This window comes from Prorops nasuta, unplaced genomic scaffold (genome assembly GCF_024137725.1).
Source record: "Prorops nasuta isolate Cenicafe-Biocafe unplaced genomic scaffold, Cenicafe_Pnas_1.2 PNAS00017, whole genome shotgun sequence".
In the NCBI taxonomy this organism is placed as follows: domain Eukaryota; kingdom Metazoa; phylum Arthropoda; class Insecta; order Hymenoptera; family Bethylidae; genus Prorops; species Prorops nasuta.
In genome coordinates, this window is record NW_027116814.1 from 2,062,656 (window position 1) to 2,077,644 (window position 14,989).

Below are 14,989 nucleotides of genomic sequence, written 5' to 3' on the forward strand. Positions count from 1 at the left end.
AACGTACCTGCACAGGTATAATTGTCATAATACATATTTCAGCAAATAATGTCCCATTAGGACAAGTGAAAAATTCAACGCGATGTTCACAATAAATCATTTGACACCGCTTCGGTATGTCGTAATTAATTGAAGCTATATATATATATATATATATATATATGTATCGAGCACAGGGAAAATATATATATACAGCTTCGAATGTTTTTATGTAATGAGCAAAAAATTAGGCGAAATATTTTATGGGTATATAGCTTGAAAAATTGGGGAGCGAAGCTGCAACTGCTGTTTTATTCGGAGAAGAAATCTCTTTCCTAATTATACTATATAGATAGATGGAGATACACAAATAGAAATATTGTACTTACCGATCGTTGAATTTTATTCATTGTTTGTTCAAGAAAGCACGAAAGCTTGTACTTTTATAAAAGAAAAGGTAGACGGACTATTTTTTTTTTTATATACAGTGGTGGTCGTCTAAATAAGAATACCAATTCTCTAAAGGTAAGATCACAAATAACGTATAAAAATAATTAGAAAAGAAAGTGATTTTAGAACAATCAATTTGCTACTTTACAAGTTTCAACCTTTTTTAGAAATAAAACAACTTGCAAATAGTCATATAAAAAAAAACAAAATATACGTTTTATAGAAGGTAATTAACTGAGTATTTGGCATAAAAAGTGCCATTAAAAACAGTTATATATTTGAAAAGATACAGCATTTAAAAGTTGCTGAAAAATGGTGAATTTTGCAGATTTTCATGGAACTCGTTTTTCTCGCAACTTTAAACTGCTGTATTCTCCAAAACAAATAACCTATTTTGATACAATTTTTTGCCAAACATTCAGTTTATTACCCTCCATAAAGCGTAGATCTTGATTTTTTTATAAAAAGGTTATCCTTCCCCTTTGAAAAGCGAATTTTTTTTAAGTAATCATATTTTCAAAAAACGCTGAAACAAGTAAACTATGAGATTGACAATTCTAAATTCGCTTTGTTTCTAATCAATTCTACGTTTGATTCTAGAACATTACGTTGAAAAAAATATCGCTCTTATTCACACGGCAACCATTGTATATATATATATATATATATATATATATATATATATATATATATATATATATATAAGTATATGTTTTATACAAGAGAATTTACTTCGTGGTTTCTGAGACAAATGTGCAAAAAAGTCGTCTAATTATGGAAGGAAGGAAAGTTTTCGTACTCATTCTCGTGCAATTTTTCTCGTCGTTTCCATTGTTGCAATCAACAACCCCATCGCACCGTCTGGATAGCGGCAAGCAAATTCCTGGCGAGCATTCAAGTTGGTTTTCCTTACAAGCTGCAAGAATTTCCAGCGGTCTAATCTATGAAGATCTCTGACGGTTAACGACACGTTATCGACAAGACTGACACGAGGAAAGATGGAAGCCTTTATTTATACGCACTTTGTACTTGTATAACACAGGGACACGTTATGATGAAGAAGACTATATATATATATATAGTCAGAGTATCGAAAACAGTTGGGCAAATACAAAGAAGAATACAATATAAGCGATTGTAGTTATCACAAAGAAGATATTTGTAGAAGTATGCGTGCGTATGTGTATGAGAAAGAGTGCTGCGAAAATTGGGCATTAAACTGACACGAAAAAGACTATAGATATATATATATATATGGTCACATTATCGAAAACAGTTGAACAGATACAAAGAAGAATACAATATAAGTGACTGCATTTATCATAAAGAAGATATCTGTAGAAATATGTGTGTATGAGAGAGAGAGAGAGAGAGAGAGAGCTTTGCGAAATTTGGGCATTAAACTGACACGAGGAAAGATGGAAGCCTTTATTTATACGCATATTTTGCTTGTACAACAAAGGGACAAGCTATCATGGAGAACACTATATAGATATATACATAGTTACAGTATCGAAAATAGTTGGACAGATACAAAGAAGAATGCAATATAAGCGACTGTACTTGTCACAAAGAAGATATCTGTATAGAAATATGTGTGTGTATGAGAGAGAGAGAGAGAGAGGTTTGCTGAAATTGGGCATTAAACTGACACGAGGAAAGATGGAAGCCTTTATTTATACGCATATTGTACTCGTACAACAAAGAAACAAGTTATCATGGAGAACACTATATAGATATATATATATATATATATATGGTCACTGTATCGAAAACAGTTGGACAGATACAAAGAAGAATGCAATATAAGGGAATGCACTTACACACTGAAGATATTTGTAGAAATATGTGTGTGCGTGTATGTGAGAAAGAGAATACTGCGAAAATTGGGCAGTAAAGCATAAAGTAAAGTATGAAGTGGTGGATAATTTGTGAAGCAACATTGACGGAGAAATTGGCGGATTAACGTCGAGGATTAAAATCCAGCGACTGTAGCGGCTATTACGATGGCTTGACAGATGCGAATCCCTAAAGCCCTGCAAACTGTCGTTGCTAACGAGGAAAGAGCTATAATATATATATATATAAAATTGACAGAGTATGTTTAGGAAAAACTTTTTATATACATGTGTGACGTGTAGCTCTACATAAACATATATATATATATATAATAACAGCGAGTGATATAATCGGCCGGAATGGAAGGGAAGTTTTAAAGGGGTTGAGTAGAGGAAGGGGGGGGGGGGGGTCAGGGGGGTAAGAAAAGGAGGATAAAAGTGGCGGAAGTTACGATTCGTGGCGGAAACTATTTCTCTATGCTTAATGAGTTGTAAGGAGAGGAAAAGAAATATGGACGGAAGGAGGGTGGTTAGGAGGGTGCACACCCCTTCCTGCGCCAAAGGAAACAGGAAGCATCCTATCGGTATATAGATATATTCCAGAAATAATAAGCTAAGCTGTAAAAGAGAGAAGAGGGGGGAGTTTTGGCTGGAGGCTAAGCAAACATTAAAATAGCGGATCGAAGAACGGGGTTCAATGACCTTTAACCACTGTGCGCGCTGACATGCCATTATTATTGTCACAGCTATTATAATTATTATTCCGCTCATCGTAACACGTTTACCATTTCTCGCGTGCAACTGCAAAACTCTGTTGTATATCTGTCTACATCTCCGTGGTTTATACTTGCAGTGCGAGTCTCTCTAATTCAATTCAAATAAATATTAGCATGCTGAATATTAAATTCATCAAACAATTATATATATATATATATATATATATATATATATATTATTCACGAATTTTTCAATCAACATAATTAATTGGAAAACTCTAGCTGTGTATAATGCCACTTGAATCACAAACTGGTTTTTATACTTACTGTATGCAGTACCAGTCATCGACTGGATTGAAATTTAAGTAGCACGAGTCAACGATTGGAGGGGAACATGAAAGGTGCGATTGTGTAGAATCCATGACGAAGAATCTTTTTATAAACATGTTTTAAGCTAGTACACAGAAAGATGTATATATAGAGAGAAGAACATTCGAGATTTTTTGTAGAAATAATTTTTGGAATAGAGAGATAAAAATAAGCATGTGGACGAAAGCTCTTAAAGTGGGTTTACACTTGCGATCGAACCAAATCGTGAATCACGTTTGTAATCGTTGGTTCGATCTGAGTTTTGTCACATTGAGCTAGCAGCATGTAGATGCAGTGGCTCGCGACGAGGTTCGGTTGAAGGATCGGTTGCAAGGGTATACGCACCCTTAAGAATGTTCTGGAGGTACACTCGGAGCAAAAAGTGAATTAATATAAAAAATCAGTATTTTCTTCACGTTACCTGATATTTTAAAGTTATTTCACTTAGGAATTATACGAAGACACATAGTCGTTTAAATTTGATAGTAAAAGCTTCCAAATATTTTATGCTGCTATAAATTTATCAAAACTGTTGAAGGTAATTGCAGATTACTTTTGGTGTCGAATATCAGCTGATTTCAACTTAAAAAAAGTGAAATATCCAGTGATTCAATTTAATAGTCAATAATGAAATATATTGATGTAAAAATATAGATAGTACTTAGAAAGAGCTATATTTAATGCAAATACTTTTTTAAAATGGCATAATTTTGTTATTTCAAAGCCATGATCCTGTTGATAAAAAACATAGCTACATAGGTACACTGCATAGTTGGCAGCATTGACAAATAGTTTTTGTCACGTTTTCGTAAGGAAGAAACAATGTAAATGCAAACTACGATATTTTCCACCACTTTATGTTTTTTTCTCAATATTTACGTAGTAAAAGTTAATGAAAATTACATAAAACTAAAATAGATAATTATTTTTGCCATCAAAAAGTAAAACCTGTGAATCAAAAAATTTTTTTTTTATATTTCTCAAAGATTTTAAATACGATCTTAATAATTATCTATCGGAAAAAGTGTTAAAATATTCGAAATTTGTATCATTATAATTTTTAAACGGTTTAATCGATCGATTCGAAATTTTACAGGTTGCTTCGATAGATTAAAATTATCAAGTTGTCAAATTTGTAAAATTTTCTTAACATTTTAAAATGCCTACAGAACATCCTTAAAAAATCATGCATTATTCAAGCGAAAAACAAGCGTGAGATAAAGTCTTGTTATAAACTATTTAAACGTTTCAACGTACATATATATTATCACATAGTATATATATATACTTACGGCAATTTTGTTCATCCGATCTGTCTCGACAGTCTGGACTACCGTCGCAACGTCTCTTGCTGTCAATGCATTCGCCATTTTTGCACTTGTACTGAGATAGACTGCAAGCTGAAAAAAAAAACAATACTGTAGTCACATGGCTTTAGAATAATTCTTCTGCATTTGTTCTCTCCAGTCATATTACAATGTGTATACTATATATGTATTAGAGTAGCCATTATAAAAATTAATTTTCAGCAACACCATTCTTTAAATTTTAATATTTAATAAGAAACTATACAGGCTTCAGCAGTTTCGAGTGATTCAATATTTACATCATGCATTTTCTGATTAATTTGAAAGTTTTTCGAAGATATTTCGTTAAATATGCATTTTTCTGAAAAAAGTACAAAGAATATTTTCTCTAGAGAATTAAATTTTACATAAAAAAGGTTCTATAGAATTTTTCCACAAGACCCATATTTGCAAAGATATTCCATACTAAATTATTCGTTGCTTGAGGTAAATAGAAATTTTTCTCAAGTTTCGAGATTTTTTATTTATAAAACTATCAATGTATCCCAGAATATGGTGAATGTCAATAAGTCATTTCCTACATCAAAAAATAAAAAACACGAACAATTTTAATATTTATCTGTGTCGCTGTTAACTATAATCTAATTTACCTAACCCTTTAAGATTTTCTCAATAAATGTGAAATTTGCGGAAAAATGATATAAAACCATTTAAATGTAAAATTAATTCTCCAGAAGAAAAAGATTCTATATATATATATATATATATATATATATTTGAAGAAAAATGCATATTCCATAATTCATCATTGCAAAAACTTGAAAATTCCTCAAAATACAAAATTATTTAAATCCCCCGAAGCACGAGTTTTCGTGATTTTCCAGAAAAAACAACCAAAGCCTATATATATCCTCACAAAATAAAAGCGTTCGAAGTTATATGGCAGAAAATTTAATTTTTAACGACTGTACCCTAATATATACCTATATATACCATCTTTAGCGCGAGAAGAAGTCAGAGTGATCGGTTTCAAAAGCGCGTACCTTGGAAGAATGGTCGCGAGGATGTGCGACGTATCTCCTGCACACTGTACATACCACATAAATATACCACACACGTACAAGCATCGCACACACCTACACCACGACCTTATATAATCCGGATAAGATTTCAAAGCTGACGGAAGGTTAGGGGTCGAATCGTAGATCGCGTGTACAAATGCCGAAAATCGAATACCGTTTCCTTGTTATTCGACAAGAGAACTATAAACGAGAAGGCTATTGTTTACCCATAATTGTTTTATTGCCACAAAGCGAAATCAGCCCGATGTCGAGGATAAAATTAGATCCGATGTGCATCGGACATTTGCCAATTCTGTCGTTCCAGCCACATTATACTTTCCACCAAATGTGTATTTTTGTCCTTTTTTAAGGCAGTTATGATTTTTTTTTTTCAAAAATAGAAAAAACTATGTTATATATACATAGGAGCATATCCCAATTGGAAACATGATAGATCCCGAGTTGTGCATGGGTAACGCAAGCTCTTCGATCGCCCGGCGATATACCACCACGAGTTTGGGGTAAAAAGTGCTCGTTACAAAATGAATCGTGGCAAAAGGGCCTTCTCTGAATTTCTCTTTGGATAAAGAGAGTGCGAGCTATAGGAGGGGAGGGGGGGGGGGGGGGGGTCAGGTGCAAAGTGCTTTGACACGGGAGCTTGATTTCGATGACGTCACCAGACACTGCGGATGGTATGCCATTTGGCACTATGGGATAGCTATAGCGAGCGTTTGGGGGAAAACGACGCGTGACCAAATGCTCGTCAAGTGTGGCCCTTATTAACCCTTCGAGCTGAAATTATAGCACCACCCCAACACCTTTCTCCCGTGTCTTGCGCTTTAAATGGGTTTCCGGTTGCATCGACACCACCGAGCACCCCGTGTAGGATTGCTTCAGGAAAATTGGAAAATTCCTACTGATATTTCAGGCGCTCTTGTACTCTGTCTCTCTTTGGGTTGAGTCTATAAGGATTTTGGGAGAGAATCTGGCGAGCTTTCTCGAGGAAAACTCTTTCTGATCGAGATAACACTGATATTCTGGTCGCAATGTACGTGAAACGTGTATGCGATGAGTTATAAGCATATATATATATATATAGTATTGTGTTTCATAGGGAGACTGACCTATGCATAAAAAATGCATCACCAATTTTTGGTTTCAGTGCTATAATTTAATCAGAATATATTTTTATTTTGTAAATTTGCCATCGACTCTCTTGCAGATGATTTAAATTATTTTATATTTATTGTGTGTTTCTTTATAGGGTTTCGTTGATCAACGTTATGTTCATTGTTTTGTGGATTTAAAGATAATTTAATATTACTCGTTTTAAGAAAGAGAAATTTATGCGATATTTGCATCGACATCTACTTTTGCATCTGTATATCGTTACCACAAAGGTACATTTCTGTTTTATAATAGGATTTATTTAAAAGAGTGTTCAAATTTAGAGTATATCTTAAACCGAAGCAAAGATTGTAAAAGAATGATTGGTATCTGCAGATGAGACTGTTATTTGCAATCTTTTGAAACTGAACTTAGTCGAAGCACATATTTAATTTCGTTTGTTTCTTATTTGTTAATTCTAGACACTACCAGATGGCTGTCGTTGGTTTTTTCGTCCTTTGTGCAATATTTTTCAACATTCCGGAATCTCGGGTCTATGCTTAATATGGACAGTGGGACGAAAGGCTATCTAAAAACGGGGCACATGGTCGGTATAATGATAACTATAGAAAAGGAATGTCAGCAATTCATTGGGATTATTGACTGGCATTTTGTAAGGATTCATTCGAATTTATAATACACTCGTCCAATAAATAAACTATTTTTGGCAATTATTCGTATGGCCCCTATGAGAGATATTGCTGTAATTCATTGTGCGCTTTATAAAAACACCTTTTAAATTCACCTCGCGAAATAAATTCGTTGAAAAAGGCAGCATCTGCACAAGTCCTAAAAGAAAACGAATGTCAGATGTGTCCGATGTGCTTTTGGTGTAAAATTATTTATTGAAACACACAAGAACCGGATGGATTTAGGTTGGGTATGACTGTGGTTATTGGATCCAAGTAGAAATAGTGGTCTTTTTGTATGAATAGACCAAGATAGCTAGTGTATAGAAGTGAAAATTTGTAAGTAAAATTTTAGGTTTGCTCAGGCTTATACGTGTAACGTGTGTGGATATAAAATTTCAAAAATACTTAACTATCGCTAGGGACATACTTGAATGAAATGATGGCATAGGGGAAAGTGGAGGAATTGCCAATACTTAAGAAATAAGTTACATAATTCAGTAAACGAGAAAATCAAGAGACACGGTAGTGTCTCGACGGCAAGTACATAAAAGTAGGTATAGACGTGTCTATACCGCCGTGGAGGCACTACTGTATCTTATACAGCAAGATTGGCCGTCTCAATTTTTAAATCGATTTTTCTCCGTAAATGATACACTGCCATGATTTCAGTAAAGCTTTTCTTGAAATGGTTTGGAATAAGCTTTTATTTGAGCCCATGAACATCAAAATCGGTTCACGTAATCCAGAGATATCATACTCAGTTATCTATATATATATCGAAAATAAGATTCTTCTTTATAATCTTCTCCAGCCAGAATGTATGTCTCGGGCTGAAGTTAATCGCTAAAGAAAATGACATAATTTTTACAAACGCGACGACTAAATAATCGATATAATCGATAACTAATATGGCGACAACTGTTAGCTGTCAATTTAATGTCAATTGAATTGTAAGGTTTACCGGTATAACCTTAATATTTTTATAAAAATGAATTGGCTCTAATAATAGTGTAATAGTGTAATATAATCAAAACTACGGATAATTTAAGGAAGAAACATGAAGGAGTCAGCAAGATTATCAGATAAGTCACATTGTATTCAAAAATATGTATAAAATTTAATGTTCGGTGGTACTTTGTGGGATTTTTTTTATTGCAGGTTATATAAAATATTCTTTATATGCATATTCCTTGTATGCAGCTCTGATTTGAAGTCCTACCAATGCCAAATGCTCTAACAATTCTTGGAAATAACCTGTTATTGAAGAATGTAGATTGAGGAAGATTGTAAATGAAACAGAGAAGGATGAGGTTGTTACGTTAACTCATAATCAAGACACATGGTAATGTCTCAACAGCAATTAACATAAACGTTTTTAAGTAAAGTAAGTGCATTGTAAAAATAGTATGTTTTATTAAAACAAAGTTATATATAAGGCACCATTTCATAGTTTGCAGTATGATGCCAAACCAGTGCCAAATAATGTATCAAATCTTGGAAATACCCTGTTATTGGAGGATACAGATTAAGGAAGATTTTAAATGAAACAAATAATGTAACAATTCTTGGAAATACCCTGTTATTGGAGAATGCAGATAAAGGAAGATTGTAAATGAAACAAATATCATATATGCGTACAAATATTTCAGACTAAATTATAGTAATGCTTGTTTGGAAAATATGAAGCATTCCGATGAACCTTCATTTACGTAGAGTACCAGTTGACTAGTGTTTGGATTTAAGCTAATTATACAATAATAGATGTTTACAAAAGACGCAAAGACACCCAAATATTACAGATCTTTAGTCTCAAGGAAGTTAAGTCACCAAGCACTAAAGAAAATGGAGATGGGGCAACATCAAATACTGGTAAGTAACTGAGATGCTTCTTGTTCCTTCAAATATTTATTTTCTTTGAAGATTGAGATTGTTAAATGATGAATTTGATTTTAGGTTTACTCGTAGTGTCATCATTTATTATTTTACAGTCACTGTGCAAGTGTATTATAGCAAATAGTAATACTTGTGCTTTGACTTAAATACATTTGGTACAATTGAATTAAAAATCCAAGGAGGAAGGTTCGCATACATACTGGCTATTGGAGTTGAATCAACAATTGTACTTTTCACTCCTGCATTCTGGTACTTGAAACAGGCAAAGATGAAAGCATTGAATGATTGGCAAAGTAAGAATAAGCCAATATTCAGAAAAACGTCATCCATTGCACAGCCATAATTTAAGGATGAGACTCAATGGATGAAATTATATAAAATGCAGTTAATAGCTGCTGATTGTTTTTCTCCATTACCTATGCAAGTATTCAAGACGAGAGGCAATATACTGGTCATTGGTATGGATGAAAAAATGCACGTTTATTCTCAATGGAAATAAACTCAGTCTAAAAATTAGTTGTTTCGACTGCATTTTGCAGCACCAGAAATCAGACCAGTTTCAAGTGTATACAAAATTAACGAAACGAAAATTTGAGGACTTTGGCACAGGAAATGTTATAAGGACGACTCGCCAATGTATCTCCCATGTCACCTTTGTCAAGAGTTAGCAGCATAAAGGTGACAATGATTGGTGCTAAAAAGAAACGGCGTATGCAAAACGACAATGCCAACTTCGATTATATGCTTCATTGTAGCTTATTTGAAGCTTTACGAATTGCTTTTCCAGTCTTGCCTTTGTATCACCTGAAGCAGCTGGAGTTACTGAAGTTTGGCAAAGTTAGATGTTGGTAAAAAGTCAAATGTTGATAAACAGAAAATGTAAATTAATTAAAATATACATTTTATTTCATTATTTTTATATGTTGAAAGTATGTTTATTGATTATGAAAAATTTAATCATACTTTTATTATGGTGAAACTGAAAACATTAAAAAACTAGCCTGAGCATTAATTATGAAGTTCATTTATGCAAAATGCATTACAAATATCAATAAAATCAATGTGTTGACTGTGATATTTTTTCAATATAAATATATATATTTTTATTAGTTAAGCGCTGCTGTTTCAAAAAATGAGAAGGGGGAAATTTTCTTTAAAATCTGTAGAAATTAAAAGAATAATTTAATTTTTTAAATATTATACTCTTACAAAACGTTATGATATCCCACAAAAAACAGACTTCGCCTGTAAAAAAAGGCGGCAAGTACACAAACCATCTAGCATAAATAATATAGCAAAATTATCCAATTAAAAAAAGTAGTGAAATCCAAATATTAGGCAAGTATATTTTTTCACCTTAGCAAAAGTTAAATTTTCGAAAAAAAAAGGAACAAAAAAGTTACTTGCCGGGCCCGTAATATCCATGCACAGTGAGAAATAGAATCGTATGTGGATCGGCTAACTTCACTCTGCCTTTTAGCATGACATTTGCTATACTACGCTATAGCTGAATCTCACACACGATTCAATTTCCCACTGTGCATGGACATTACGGGCCCGGAGAGTAACTTTTTTGTTCCTTTTATTTCGAAAATTTAACTTTTGCTAAGGTGAAAAAATATACTTGCCTAATATTTGGATTTCACTACTTTTTTTAATTGGATAATTTTACTATATTATTTATGCTAGATGGTTTATGTACTTGCCGCCTTTTTTTACAGGCCAAGTCTGTTTTTTGTGGGATTATAATTGTCAGTGATTTCTTAAATGACTATAAAATAACAAATCATCTTTGATAACGTATTAAAAGAAACCTAATTTAGAGGAGAGTAGGGCAAAATGATCTACCTAAGGAAAAATCCATCACAGTGATGCTCTTAACGATTTTAATCTAGCAAAAATTTTATGTAGCGAAGATCAAATATTATTTTACGTTTCTACGTAGTCATTAAAATTAAATTGTTAAAGATGCTCTGTAATAATCAATTTAAAGTAAACCTTACAAAAGGATCATTTTATCCTCACTTGTGGGGCAAAATGATTCCACGTTGAATAATTTAAATTATAGTCTTATAACTGTACATACGATAGACAAAAGCTATAAAATTTTCAATAAGAAAATAGAAAAGTCTATTTTAGTGCTAACATTCTTTTTTTTTTTAACATGTTATTCAAATATAATCGCTTGAACCGTGAAAAGTGTGAAAAAAGTACATTGGATCTACTTTTCTCCATAAGTTTCGTTTTTAAACCGTTTATCGTATACAGAACACATTCGTCACAATCATTGTTATTACTTTTTGAGCCAGTCTGCTTCTTACCAACGAATCCACTAGAGATCGTTTTGACCTAAATGCGTTGCGCATCTTTCATTGAATCTTAAAATTCTACAAAATTCGATTTTAAATTATTTTTAAGAGGAAACAAAACTTTATACTTATTATTATGACTTACCTAATTGAGCGATTTGAAAAGTATTCCTATATTTTTTATCTATATGACTCAAAAACCACTTATCTTACAAAAAAACGATAATAGAACATATCAATGCTGCTAAAAGCTTTTCACGTATATTAAAATTAGATATTACCATATCAAATTATATATTTCAAAACTTATATTTTGATATTGATTGATTTTTAAACGAATGGTATCAATAGTTTTCATTAAACCCTCGGAGATAATTTTATCCCGACAAATCAGTTTGCCCCACTCTCTCCTACTATAAAAATTGCAAAACCTCGATGTTCGCAATTTTACGACAAATTCCTGAAAATTATGAGAAACGCAAGATATATCTTTTAAATTAGTAAAAAACAATAAAAAAACGAAGCCTCTAGATATGTTTTCGGTACTACTACAATTTTCATGCAATCATAAGCTGCAACTATACAGACGTGATCCAATTTCCAATTGAAGGACTTAACTACTGCCTTGCCTAATATTAGTTTTTGCTCCTTGTATCATCTACATTGTCATCTATAAATCATTCAATTTATATTTTCTGCTCTGACTTTCGTTTATAAATTCGTCTAGCATCTACAACAAATATTACATAAAGTAATTGTGAACATTCAAAACTAACCTATACTCGAGACATTCGATCTTATTCTACAAATTAAAAATATACAATTTAAATTCACTTTTTAACTTATGAAATCAAATATTACAAAATATAAATATACTTTATAATATCATTGCATAGTTTGTAATAAAAAAATCACTAACTCTGTGTAGTCAATGACGTAATAATTCGAAAATTAAGAGAGAGTGACACATTGTCAAGAAGAGATTACGTGGAGAACGCAATGAAATGATAAAAAGGTTATATTTAATTTGAACAATGTGCACGAGATCTCACTTGTAAAATTTGTCCAGCAGCGAACGTGCGAGTCGTGTTACTGCCACTTGATTGAGTGCGACAGGAGTTATGACCTTTCTGTCATACCTGAATAACTGTGCTCTCGTAATTAGCTCGCGATCGCAATTCCTCCACTCTGAACACATACTTGGACTATATGGATATTTTGAACATTTTCACATAATAAATTTCGGAGGATATACAAGACCGCTGGTTAAAGTGGATCAGGACGAAAAATGTCTAAGATTGCAATATGGCGGACAATCGGTATATGATTACTTGTCAATATAGACAAAGATCAAGTAGGTACGAAGTACCTGAAGAGAGCATAAGGTCCAACTATGGTCAAGGGGGTTACTAGGAGAAAGGTGAGGGAAAGGAAACTGGTCTCCATCTTGGTAATTGTAAAAATGTAGCTATATATATGTCATATTGTGAATCCAGAATATCGTGAGCCAAGACAAAAATTAACAACACGGAGTGAATGTAAGCGATTGGTGAATGGCGAGTAATGGGAATATTTACCAAGTGCAAACTGGTGCAACTTGTGCATTGGACTCATTGGAATAACCTATAATGGACTATTATACAAAGGTGGGGCACTTAAACCGCCCCGAAACATAAATGCAAAAAGAGGGTATTTCTTGAAGTGCGAGAGATATTCACTTTTCTTTTATGGTTTCTCTGAAAGCAAATGACAAGAGGCTTCGAAAAGGACTTGTGCAAAAATTGAATATTTTTTATAGTTAAAGAGATATAGGCGTCTTTATGCATCCATATTCTAGGGTGGCTTAAGTGTCTCGTCCTATATAAACCTTTTAAGGTATTTACAGTAAAATACTAAAAATAAATTAATAAAAAACAATAATTTATACAAAATTACGTTTAGAAAGCTTGCTTTATAGAAATTGTAAAATATAACACAGAAAGTTCATTAATATCTTTTTATTTATTCTGTATGCAATTATTAAATTCGATCACAGTTTTATATTTATTTTTATAAGCTTTTTGTGCTAATTTCAATGTGCAATATTTTCCACAAAAGGGTCAAACAAAGTGATTTGTGTTGAAGGAGTTTGACGTTGACTGATAATTAGGAGCATTATTACTGAATATTGGAACAGTCGATCGAAATATCTCGCATATAAACACTGTTACTGAATATAATTATGATTGAACAAACAAAAATTAAAGGCTTCGTAACACTTTATTAGATTAAATAAAAATGATACTTCGTTTAAGCAATCATAAATCTGGAATATAGAAAATGTCATATTATTAACAGAGTAAAATTTATGTACTATAAATAATAAAAATATTTAAAATTATATTCTAATAAACTAATTGTTATGAAAGAGTTGTGTTGCTTTTTGCATATTTATTCTGGCGTTTTACACTCCACCCTGCCCTGGCCCGCCCTCTATCCATATCTTTTTGCAAAAATGGGAGAAATAACATTAAAATGTTAAATATATTAAACTTAATATGACAAAATATCAAAAATATTATCAGCTCTTAATGGTTTATCAACCACATTTTCATCAGTTTCTTTTGTTTTATTTTTCTTATTATTATTTTCTTCTTTTTCATTTTCACTCGTTTGGTTCTTATCCTCAATAAGCTTATCCAATTTTTCTTTTAGTCTTTTTATTTCTTCTCGCAGTTCCTTTATCTTTGCATCAGCAATAAGAAAAAATTTATTTGTATTAATATTATTTAAAAATTAATCAATAAATTTTACTTTGATTTTCTTGATTATTTTCATAATTAATTTCCACCTCCATTATATTCAATTATATTAGAATTTTGAAGGCTTCAATTTACGTACAGATATACAATAGTACAGCCAAGACAGCCAGCACGTGGTACTCGTATTAGATCACACAGCAAAAAAACGAAAAAAATAATCAATCTGTAATTCTGGAACCGAACCAACCTGTTTGCTTTACACCTATTTCTACATTTATATAATTATGATTATTATTGTTTGACATCCATTTTATTAATTTTGTCTGGGTTCACAGTATTCTGGATTTGCAATATCACATATATATATATATATATAGTCATTTATGTATATAGTTATATTCTCACAGGTACTAAGATAGCGGCCAGCAATTTTCCCTCCTCACCCTTTACCTAGAAACCCCGTAAGCTTATGCTCTCTTCAGGTACTTCCTACCTCCATGACAGAGATAGACGAATAAGAGAAAACG

At 32.3% G+C, this 14,989-nt stretch overlaps 1 protein-coding gene across 1 annotated transcript in view; it reads right to left on the reverse strand.

Annotated features, from left to right (window-relative positions):
• trol (terribly reduced optic lobes) overlaps positions 1–14,989 on the reverse strand; it is a 668,955-nt gene that overhangs the window by 572,457 nt on the left and 81,509 nt on the right. Inside the window, exons 10-11 of the mRNA XM_066737443.1 lie at positions 4,645–4,752; positions 1,229–1,345 (exon numbers count right to left, since the gene is read on the reverse strand). Coding sequence (XP_066593540.1) covers positions 1,229–1,345; positions 4,645–4,752 — 225 coding nt within the window. The remainder of the gene's footprint in view (positions 1–1,228; positions 1,346–4,644; positions 4,753–14,989) is intronic.